This window comes from Engystomops pustulosus, chromosome 4 (assembly GCF_040894005.1).
Source record: "Engystomops pustulosus chromosome 4, aEngPut4.maternal, whole genome shotgun sequence".
Lineage (NCBI taxonomy): Eukaryota > Metazoa > Chordata > Amphibia > Anura > Leptodactylidae > Engystomops > Engystomops pustulosus.
In genome coordinates this window covers 159,720,625-159,732,706 of record NC_092414.1, presented here as the reverse complement: position 1 = coordinate 159,732,706, position 12,082 = coordinate 159,720,625, and the positions used below count along the sequence as shown (strand labels likewise).

General features: G+C 45.6%; 2 protein-coding genes across 6 annotated transcripts in view; one reads left to right on the top strand and one right to left on the bottom strand.

Moving 5' to 3' along the window:
- Positions 1-9,067, bottom strand: part of GABPB1 (GA binding protein transcription factor subunit beta 1) — a 29,196-nt gene extending 20,129 nt beyond the window's left edge. For 2 of the 5 annotated variants that reach the window (XR_011855005.1, XR_011855004.1), the window contains exon 1: positions 4,413-5,288. Coding sequence is in view for 2 of the 5 variants with exons in the window: in XM_072148315.1 (XP_072004416.1) it covers positions 4,413-4,460 (48 nt within the window). In the remaining 3 variants the exon portion in view is untranslated. Of the gene's footprint in view, positions 1-4,412; positions 5,289-8,779 lie in introns of those variants that run through there. The other 3 variants (XM_072148315.1, XM_072148317.1, XM_072148316.1) reach the window with 2 other exon arrangements.
- A 2,660-nt stretch (positions 9,068-11,727) lies between these two features.
- USP8 (ubiquitin specific peptidase 8) overlaps positions 11,728-12,082 on the top strand; it is a 40,353-nt gene continuing 39,998 nt past the window's right edge. Inside the window, exon 1 of the mRNA XM_072148314.1 lies at positions 11,728-11,774. The gene's annotated coding sequence lies outside the window, so the exon portion shown is untranslated. The remainder of the gene's footprint in view (positions 11,775-12,082) is intronic.

The following is a 12,082-nucleotide window of genomic DNA, read 5'->3' as shown; positions in this document are numbered from 1 at the left end:
ACACTTAAATAATAACAATTTATTAATACATACAATAAACCATCGATTTAAAAGACACCCCACTAAAATAGATACATTGAAAGGAACCTGTCATCAGAAGACCCATTTTTAGCACTCCCCCAGTCCCCACAGAGCATAGTACATACCCTGCCAAAGAGCTTTTGTATAAAAAAAATATGTTTTACAGAAAAAAAGTGCAATATAGTACTAGGGTTTCACGATGCATCAAAATCTTGGTACTTGTGCAATACTTTCAAAGCTGGTTTCTGTTACTTGCAGTACTGAAAGATTTCCACTGACTCTACAGACTACTTTTATCTGCAGACATCGGGCAGGGAATCCTTTGTGTAGATATGTCAGGTTAACTGTAGAGCAGGGACCAAGTAATCAGGATAATATCAGATCAGCCCATATATGGAATCTCTACATCTCCAAAGGTTTCCCCAGAGCAGACATGGGGCAGGGAATCCTTTATGTAGATGTCAGGTTAGTGGCAGAGCAGGGGCCACCTCATCAGGGAGATATCACTATAACTCCACAGATCTGTTTTCTTGGTCACTCTAGCAGTACGGAGATAAATGTGGGCAATCCTTCCCAGTGCCTTATTCCTCTAATCTACAGCAGAGGAGCTTCATTCCTGAGCATGCACATAAAGTGCAGCCACATTGATCTCAACTAAAAGGGCTATCAGGGGTACACAAGCTCTGCCGACAGGCCACATGCAGTCTGTCAAGCCATGAGTTGCAGAGTCCAATGAGCACTTCCATGACTGATGGAAGCGATCACTCGTGCAGGAATTTGGGTAGCATTGAGTGCAGCTGAGAAGTTCTCACCGTTTTCCTGCCACTCCAAATCCAGACTCTGACACTGGTTGCGTCATGTTAAGGAGACCGCACAGAAAGGCCACAGGAGCAGAGCTGTACTCTGTGTGCTGTGCAGTTCTGCTCTGGTTCTAGATGCTGGCTCATACAACCAGTGTGGGGACAGTGCAGTGCGCACATGGAGGAGAGAATCTGCAGAATGTTGAAGGGAGGAAAAAAAAGCAGCCAAGAAAGGAGAGGAATCATTTTTATTTGTCTGCTATGGGATCTCCAACATTTATCTGCACTGGGGGTCTCCAGTATTAGTATTCTGCTCCCCAGACTCCAGTACTATTAGTTTTTGCTCTGAATGCAGTATTGTACTGTGGCATTTATAACTAGGGTACTGGTAACTGATGTGGACCCTTATATAGCAGTATACCCCTTGGACCATCAAGTGTTACTCACCCCTGGACTTCTCAGATCAGGAATAGAACAGACATTTTGAAATGTTTATAATTTATTAAAAGTTTGTTGAGTCTGTCCATTTTATCACTCTAACTCCACCAAAATTGTCACCGACTCCAATAGCCCTGCTCAAAATGACCCACCACTGTCAGGAGAGATGGTTATAATGTCCCTGAAGGCAGAGGTGTCAATTAAAGTAAAGGGGGCATTTTGAAGAGGGAAGAGCTTGACTTGATAAACTAACATGAATTTATACAACCATTTTAAAGTCTCTCTTCAAAGCGGATTTTCTGGATGGGCCATGAAAAATACATGAACTGGAAGCTATTAACTTGTAAACTTGGTGTAAGTAGTGTGTGTATTTGTCTGTGGCTCCTATCTTTCAGAGGTCTGCTTGTCAGCTTATGGAATAGTGCACATAGCCTTGACACAGTACAATCCCAAGTGAGCCTATGGACCAAAGTTAGACAGGGAAAATGTCACCCCTCATGGACATATACTTAACACCTTGCCGACCGAGGACGAACTATATCGTCCTCGTGTGGCAAAGGGTGTATGGAGAGAGCTCACGAGCTGAGCTCTCCATACACACCGGGTAATGGCTGTATAAAACAGCCAACATCCGCCTATCACTGCCGTGGTCGGTGCTGTCATGGCCAGCCTATGGTGTAGGAGGGGCTGTCGGGGGAAGAAGCTGAGGAGAGGGGAGCGCCTCGGACTGCCCCCTCATGTTCAGACGGCTATGTAGTGCAGTGCGGTATGTTCCAATAAAGCCAGCAATTTAACAATGCTATTACTTGGGAATATTCAAGTGACAGGTCCCCTAACAAAAATACAGCATTTCATCCAACCTGTCTCACAACCTTGTAACTTCTGACTTAGGGTGCGGCCACATGTGGTGTTTTGAACCTGTTTCTAAGCAGTCCGTTGAAAACGCATCCGTTTTTGTCTGGTTTTCCCATTTATCTTAATTAAAACCGGTCAAAATAATTTTTTTTTTTTTTTTTTAAACGCATGTGTTTTTTTTAACGTGTGACCGCAGCCTTAGGGTCCGGGAAGCCATCTTTGATTTCTGTGTGAGGCTGTGATGCGGAGTTTTTCTCTCTCTCTGCACTGTAGCCTCTAGCCTTGTCCCCATCAGCCCGGGATGGAGCTCACACACACATACACGGAGTTTCCCACTGTTAGGCTACATTCACACTACTGTATGGAGGACGTATATACGACCGACGAATATACGGCCGACGAAAATACGGACATTATACGTCCTCCATAGGCAGCAATTGGCGCACGGCGCCCTACGGGAGTGGTACGGTGCAGCACACGTGTGGCACCGTACCGTTCCGTACCCGGGAAAAAGATAGGACCTGTCCTATCTTTTCCGTAATACGGCGCCTTGCGCCATCTATCTCTATGGAGAGGGGCGGGGGTGAGCTGCGCTCACCTCCTTCTCCTCTCCCCGTGCACTGCCGGACGGGCAACGGCAGTGTGAATATAGCCTTAAACTTTTTCCCATGACATGAATGGTTATGTGGTGACATCACAGGTCCTGTAATCACAACAGGTCTACTAAAATAGATTGCACAAGTTTATTCAGAACAACTCAAGGTCTGAGTGGTGTTATCCAGTAATTCTCAAAGAGTGCATTCATTAATTGTATTTCAAACCACAATTCAAACGCAACAATGAGCGGCTTAACCTGTTTCAATTGAACTGCAATGTGGGAATGCTGCCTGACTGTAAGTAGTGCTAAATTAGCTCTTTATTAGGGTACATTCACACAGCCGTATGCCCGCCTGGCGCTGGAGAAGAGGAGACCCCTCCATAGAGAACAGCGGCGCACGGCATCTTTCCCCCGTGTACAGCGCGGACCGGTGCCATGCATGTGTGGCACTGTATTTCTGCTGGGCCCCCATTGCTGTCTATGGGGACATATATGCCGCCGCAAATTTGAGGTGGCATATACTTCCCCCCCCAGATGGCAGTGTGAATGAGCCCTTAAAACATTACAATTACTGGAATCAAACAGTTTGTCTATAAAAAGTATAAAGGTGGTTGCCTTTTCCAGCCCTACTATGTACTGCAGTCATCAGAAGACATGAGATATATGTAATTACTGCTAACTATGGGCGAGTGCTTAACTGTTTATTTTTTAAAAAATTGCACTCATTCATAAAATCTAAGGAAATTGTTTTTTGCCATGACCCATCAAAAACAGAGCCTCCACCATTATGGCAACTGCAAGAAGCTGCTGCCTGGAAAGTTTTATGCTGTATACCGTAAGTCACTTGAAGGGTAATCAATGTAATAAACCAATAATCTGCTGGCTCAGAAAGAATATTCCTCTTGGCCCCTGACATTTGTGGCCAGGCCAGAGATGCAGCAGGATGGGAGACTGCCACGCACCCTGGAACAGGAACACGGCAACTACAACCCTGTCCTGGGGGTGTGGAGGTTTCCAAGATTCTTAACCCCTTAAGGACGCAGCCATTTTACAGCTTAAGGCTCAGCCCGATTTTTTGGATTCTGACTTGCTTCGCTTTATATGGTTATAACTTTTGAACACTGTTACTTATCAAAACGATTCTGAGATTGTTTTTTCCCCACATGTTGTACTTCATTTTAGTGGTAAATTTTGGCAGATAAGTTTTGCGTTTATTTACAAAAAAAAGAAAATATGATACATTTTTTGAAAAATTTGCCATTTTCGAAATTCTAAATCATTGCGTTTTCAGGCAGATAGATTTACCACCTAAATAAGTTGCTGAATAACATTTCCCATTTGTCTACTTTACATTTTCATAATTTCTGAAATATCTGGATAATTTATTTTGACGTCACGCGGCTTACAAATAGAATATCGCTTTTCCGGATTTTCAGAATTGACTATTTTGGGGATAAATACAGTTTTGAATGAAATTTTACATATTTAGCATCAAAACCCCCTATATAATCTACCCATTTTCAAATCTGCACCCCTCAAGCTATCAGAAACAGCTTTTACGAAGATTGTTAACCCCTTGAGATCTTCATAGTAATTGAATCAAAATGGAGGTGAAATTTAGAATGGTCATATTGTTCCCTTATACGTTCATTTAGCCCTAAAATTTACACATTTCCAAAATATAAAAAGAGAAAACCCACCATACAATTTGTTCTGCAATTTCTCCTGAGTACAAAGACCCCCCACATGTGGCTGTGACTTGTTTTATGGGCGCACAGCGAGGTGCAGAAGGGAAGGAGGGCGCTGCAGCTGCCAGGATTTTAGTTTCCTCATTGGCCCCTTTTGAAGGCTATAAAATTTTCGCTTTTTCGTTATTGGGGCCATGTGATGCCATTTTTTTTGCGGGATGAGATGCTTTTTCCATTGTTACCATTTTGGGGTTGGTATCACCTATTGTTGAAAATTTAGGAAGTTTTTTTGAGGGCAGGAGTAGAAAAGCATCAATTCTGTACTGGATTTTTGACTTTTTTTTTTATGGTGTTCACCGTATAGACTAATAGTCATGTTATCTTTATTCTATGGGTTGATACGATTACGGGGATACCAGACATGAATATATTTTCTTACGTTTTACTAAATTTGTCAAACAAAACCCTAATGTGGGGAAAAATCTATAATTTTTGTATTGCCATCTTCCAAGTGGCATAACTTTGTTACGTTTTTGGCTACGGAGCTGGTTGATGGATTGTTTTTTGCGGGACATGTTGTACTTTGCACCAGTATCATGTCTGAGTACATATGGTTTTTTGGTCGCATTTTATATCATTTTTTGTGGGATTGAAAAGGTAAAAATCATAATTTTTGGAGGGTTTATAACAGTTTTTTTTTACGGCGTTTATCGTGGGGGTTCAATAATGATTTACTTTTATTCTACGGGTTGTTACGGACGCGGTGATACTATATATGTGGGGTTTGTGTTATGATTTAGACTTTTTTTTTTGAGTTATATGTCTCTTTATATGTTTTGGGGGTTTGGGGCATTTTTAGTGATTTATGACTATTTTTTTATTGAATAACTTTTTTTTTTTTACTTTTTCACTTTTATACCATGGGACATGAAGAAGCAATCATCTGATTGCTTCTTCATGATAATATTCTGCAATACTGATGTATTGCAGAGTATTATCAGTGTCAGCCTATGCACTTGCATAGGCTGGCACTTTGCCAGTAAGATGACGTCACAGACGCCATCTTACTGGCAATTCTTGCTAGTAACTCTGGGGTCCAGATCGGACCCCAGAGTTACTATAGCAACGATCGGCGCCCCCCGAAAACGGTTCGGGGGGCCGATCGTGGGGGAAAGACCCCCCAGATACTTGTTAGATGCCGCGGTCGCGCTGACCGCGGCATCTAACGGGTTAAGCACCCGCGATCGGAGACAACTCCGATCGCGGGTGTTACACTGGGGTGCCGGCTATTAGTTACAGCCGGCACCCCGTGTTTCCCGATGCCGGTTCGGCTCTGATCCAGAGCCGAGCCGGCATAAGCGCCGTGGCGGATATATCCGCCACTGAGCGCTAGTCACTGCGCTCCGTGGCGGATATATCCGCCGCGGAGCGTGAAGGGGTTAATACATCAGCACTTGAGTATTGTAGTTGGTATTAGTATGTTTAACGCTTTTCACATCTGCACTGCTGACGTTGCAGATGCTATAGCAAATCTTGAAATGGAGGATAACATTATAATTGTGAGGGGACAGAACAAATCCCTGCAGTATTATATAGGGTAAAAGGAAATCGACTATACCACTTGTACATATATTGGCTTTTAACCTGATGAATGCATTAGTTCAATGCCGAAACGCATTGTTCTATATACCTCTTATATACCTTTTGTAACAAAAGATCCCTGGAAGATGCGCTTCTAAAGTGGACTGTCCTTGCTTGCTATTTATTGGGTACAGCACAGGGTCAGTACACAGCACCCTGCAGTATTCTATAGGGTACAGTAGAGGGCGAGTACACTACACAGCGCCCTGCGGTATTCTATAGGGTGCAGTACAGGGTCGGTACACAGCACCCTGCAGTATTCTATAGGGTACAGTACAGGGCGAGTACACTACACAGCGCCCTGCAGTATTCTATAGGGTGCAGTACAGGGTCGGTACACAGCACCCTGCAGTATTCTTTAGGGTACAGTAGAGGGCGAGTACACTACACAGCACCCTGCAGTATTCTATAGGGTGCAGTACAGGGTCAGTACACAGCGCCCTGCGGTATTCTATAGGGTGCAGTACAGGGTCGGTACACAGCGCCCTGCGGTATTCTATAGGGTGCAGTACAGGGTCGGTACACAGCGCCCTGCGGTATTCTATAGGGTGCAGTACAGGGTCGGTACACAGCACCCTGCAGTATTCTATAGGGTACAGTACAGGGCGAGTACACTACACAGCGCCCTGCAGTATTCTATAGGGTGCAGTACAGGGTCGGTACACAGCACCCTGCAGTATTCTTTAGGGTACAGTAGAGGGCGAGTACACTACACAGCACCCTGCAGTATTCTATAGGGTGCAGTACAGGGTCAGTACACAGCGCCCTGCGGTATTCTATAGGGTGCAGTACAGGGTCGGTACACAGCGCCCTGCGGTATTCTATAGGGTGCAGTACAGGGTCGGTACACAGCGCCCTGCGGTATTCTATAGGGTGCAGTACAGGGTCGGTACACAGCGCCCTGCGGTATTCTATAGGGTGCAGTACAGGGTCGGTACACAGCGCCCTGCGGTATTCTATAGGGTGCAGTACAGGGTCGGTACACAGCGCCCTGCGGTATTCTATAGGGTGCAGTACAGGGTCGGTACACAGCGCCCTGCGGTATTCTATAGGGTGCAGTACAGGGTCGGTACACAGCGCCCTGCGGTATTCTATAGGGTGCAGTACAGGGTCGGTACACAGCGCCCTGCGGTATTCTATAGGGTGCAGTACAGGGTCGGTAAACAGCGCCCTGCGTTATTCCATAGGGTGCAGTACAGGGTCGGTACACAGCGCCCTGCGGTATTCTATAGGGTGCAGTACAGGGTCGGTACACAGCGCCCTGCGGTATTCTATAGGGTGCAGTACAGGTTCAGTACACAGCACCCTGCGGTATTCTATAGGGTGCAGTACAGGGTCAGTACACAGCACCCTGCGGTATTCTATAGGGTGCAGTACAGGGTCAGTACACAGCACCCTGCGGTATTCTATAGGGTGCAGTACAGGGTCAGTACACAGCGCCCTGCGGTATTCTATAGGGTGCAGTACAGGGTCGGTACACAGCGCCCTGCGGTATTCTATAGGGTGCAGTACAGGGTCGGTACACAGCGCCCTGCGGTATTCTATAGGGTGCAGTACAGGGTCGGTACACAGCGCCCTGCGGTATTCTATAGGGTGCAGTACAGGGTCAGTACACAGCACCCTGCGGTATTCTATAGGGTGCAGTACAGGGTCAGTACACAGCACCCTGCGGTATTCTATAGGGTGCAGTACAGGGTCAGTACACAGCACCCTGCGGTATTCTATAGGGTGCAGTACAGGGTCAGTACACAGCACCCTGCGGTATTCTATAGGGTGCAGTACAGGGTCAGTACACAGCACCCTGCGGTATTCTATAGGGTGCAGTACAGGGTCAGTACACAGCACCCTGCGGTATTCTATAGGGTGCAGTACAGGGTCAGTACACAGCGCCCTGCGGTATTCTATAGGGTGCAGTACAGGGTCAGTACACAGCACCCTGCGGTATTCTATAGGGTGCAGTACAGGGTCAGTACACAGCACCCTGCGGTATTCTATAGGGTGCAGTACAGGGTCAGTACACAGCACCCTGCGGTATTCTATAGGGTGCAGTACAGGGTCAGTACACAGCACCCTGCGGTATTCTATAGGGTGCAGTACAGGGTCAGTACACAGCACCCTGCGGTATTATATAGGGTGCAGTACAGGGTCAGTACACAGCACCCTGCGGTATTCTATAGGGTGCAGTACAGGGTCAGTACACAGCACCCTGCGGTATTATATAGGGTGCAGTACACAGCACCCTGCAGTAAGATATAGGGTGCTGTACAGGGTCAGTATCCGGCACACAGTAGGGTGAATCACTAGATGTACATTAGCCATGGAGGACAATGGCCGCTCCCCGCACACAGCACTGGTATATTTATTAGTTGGTAACACGGATAGCACCCGGTGTATCAGGCAGCCCCGGGGCCGGGAGGCGCTTTCCCGCCCAATGTGCGCCCACGTCCCGGTGGGGGGTGAGCGCGGCCTCCATTCCCGCCACTCGGTCACAGGCACCGAGCGATCCCGCAGCGCAGCCCCCGTAGCCCGGGATTCACACTGCACGGCCCCGGGTCCCCGGAAACCTGCCGACTTTAACGCAATAAACAGGAAATCGTTCGGATGATCTGGGTTCCGGGGGAAGTTGAATTATTTTTTACCACAGAAGAGATCAACTTCCACATCCGGTAGGGCCCGACACCCAACACTGACCTGGAAAAGATTCGGTAACCTGACAGAAATGCGCTCACTCGCCTTACCGTGCCCACCGTGGCTCTGCCGCCCACCCAGCTCCTGGCTGCTGAACTTCCGGCAGAGGGGCTTCTCCCTGCACCGACCCGGTTTACTTCAAATGCAATCTCATCGGCGCCGAAAATCCCCGAAGAAAAGTCCCCCGCGTTGTGCGCGGATGTGTACAGTGATCTCTATAGGGCCGCATCACATCCACTCACGTCGAGGATGCAGCGTCGCATTATTGGAATACAAAGTGTTACTGTCATGCCATTTTTACGGTTTTTAAGCCTGTTATTTTTTTTTTTACAGACAGTTGGAAGGGGACTTTATAGAAAGCCGCACAGCCACGAAGGCCGAGGTTTAATTTACGAAAAAGAAGCGGGTGGCGGAGGGATATTGATGTAAGGCGGTGACAGGACCATTATAGCGCATGCGCGGTGATGAAGGGACGTGATTCGGGGGTCTTCTCAGACAGTAGTAGAGGAGGTGTCCTGACGGGGGGCTGCGTGTCCAGCTGTGTTTAGCTTATTGTAGCATTGATAATAAAGTTACTTTACATGAGATATTATCAAGGGTAATACTTTTGGGCAAAGGGTGTATAATGTCATTGTGTTTACACATTAAAGATAAATGATTGAGTATTTATTGGTGTGAGCGCACAGGGCACAATTTAAAGCGGATATATTTCTGGGGAAATTGGCTTCAAATCTGCATCAATGCCGTAACATGCCTTATGTTTTTTTCCTGAATCTGTGCAGTGTACAAGTAACAAATAAAACAAATCAATGGAAAGTGGATTTTATTTTAAAAACAATTTCTTCATTATTCTTCTGAAAGGACATTAAAGGGAACCTGTCAGCAAATATTGAGCTAATAAATCACTACTAGTATGTCATGCAGCTAAACACCTTCTAGATCATGTTTATTTCATGGTCCAGTGTGGTGGCATCATCCAGAAAATCAGCTTTCAGATGCGAATTAGTTGTATAAAGGAGGCTGAGAATTTAGCACTGAAGTCAAGCTCTCCTTGCCTTCTATGCCCCCTTCACTGTAATTGATACACGGATCGTGCATCCAGAAACATCACTAACCAGATCTCCTGAAGTCTGATTTATGATATCAATCACATGGGAGGATGTGGTGAGATCTTAACTTCAATGTTAAAATCTCAGACCCCTTGACTTTATACCAGTCTATATCTCACTTCAAAGTTGATTTTCTGCATGATAGAACCACGCTGGGCCATGAAAAAAACATGACCTCGAAGGTGTTAAGCTGCTTGACAACATTCTAGTAGTGGTTTATTAGGTCAAATTCTGATGACAGGTTCCCTTTATTCTAAAGATGGTGGGGGGTTCTATCCGGATTCTCAGAGAAACTGCAATGGGTTTTTGTTTTTTTTTTATAAAATGTGGTGGTCCACACATTGGCCACTGCCAATCACCCTACTAGGACTTTATGCCTAGCACTTGAAAAAATAATGTCAACACTCACCTTTCCAACGCCGCCAGCCAGTCCTCTTCTTCTGGGAGCGGCTGGTCCTTGCGTGCAGACTGCACACACTATGCAGTCAAGCACTGCTGACATTATAGTGTGTGCGTGGCCAGCACGCACGGACCTGCCACGTCACAGTAGCTGAGAAGAGATTTGCCTGATTACATTGCTGTCAACATTGTGTTTAAATAACGTGTTAACACCACCTGTAAACACACACCATAATGCACGCATTAACATTGTTTTAACATTAGGCAAATTTCTCTCCTCAACTGTTGTATTGTGTTTCAAAATGCCATGTAAATGTCATGTGTGAACACAGCCTTTTTCTTCTTTATTTGAGCTTTTGTTTTGGTGCCTAAGACTTCAAAGTTAGCCGTTGCCTAGTTTTCCGCAGTGTTCTCTGCAGCTTTTTTGTAAAAAGCCGCAAATCCATAGCTGCTGCTTGGAACTATTTTTTTTTTTTTTTTTTTGTGGCTGTTGTTGAAAGAGGCATAAAATCACTAAAAACCTTTAGAGGTTTGCCCATTAAATAAAATTTCAATCCCCTGGTGATGTTAACACGATAAACATTTTTAACCCTTTACTTTACAATTGTACTCAGTTGTATTACTGTTTAGCAACTAAAACTCCCTAGGCTGGTCGAAGATTCCAGAGTCTGTACTCTCCAAGTAGACACTATATCATCCTTCTAGTTCTGTGCGCTGATGTGGTTAGATTATGAGGTTTATATATACTTTCATTTACCTTATGAATATTCACTAGTATCTGACACATAGAGAGATGAGACAGATCAGAGATGATAAGATCCATTAGATGCATATTACACACAATGACACTCTCCAGCTCTTGCTACATGTCAGCTACACACACTATCAGACCCGCTGTGCCTGCCTCCCTCTCCCCGGATATAAAACTTATCTGCCTGTAGCTTGTAGGTCTCACGCTGTGTACATGCTGTCAGGAAGTCAGTGTCTGTGTATCAGTGTGAGCTGTACATGCTGGCAGGAAGTCAGTGTCTGTGTATCAGTGTGAGCTCTGTCCTGGAATGCAAGGAGAGGGGCCTGTGCAGGGAGCAGAGAGACAAGCTTCAAAAGCCTTAGACAAGATGGCTGCTGACCAGAAGATCCAGGGGCAACTAAAATTGTGTCCAAACTGTCAAAGAGGTTCTCTCTTCAACCAGTGGTAGCTTTTGATTTTATATGAGGCACATCTAGGATTGTTCCTTGATCTTTTAGGCCTCTAGCAGAGCCCCTAGAAACCCCGCAGCCCTTTGCACATAACCTCAGTAATGGACTGTCTATGACTGTGTTGTTGGTGTAATATTTTATTACTGTGATATAGTTTACACTGTTTAAAAAATGGATGGCAATGGTAGCCAATCACAAATCAGCTTTCATTTGAAAACAACTAGAAGAGATAGAAGCTATGTTGCGTTTGGTTGTTATGGGTATCCAGGTCAGTTTTTCCAGTTAGGTATTGTTACTCTATGGACCTGATACCTGTGCATTATGGCTTCTTCACATGGTAAGGGGCAACCACTGGGGCAGATGCATCCATAGGGGCAGTTATTGGACTATGTCCCCTTATGACTGTGTGATATGTACGGATCCTGTATGGACCCTGATTCTCAAATCAAAGAAGACAATAAATACACAAAACGCACTTCATTGGGAATTACATGGCCAAATCTTTATTTATAATCCCATCCAATGGCAGCCCCCCGACTCACGAAGAGTCACCCCTCAGCACTCAGGAGAGGAAAAACCCCCTGTGGAGGAAACCTCTAGGGAAGCCATGGCTGAAGGGTCGCCCTTCCTCTGGGCTTAGAGGGT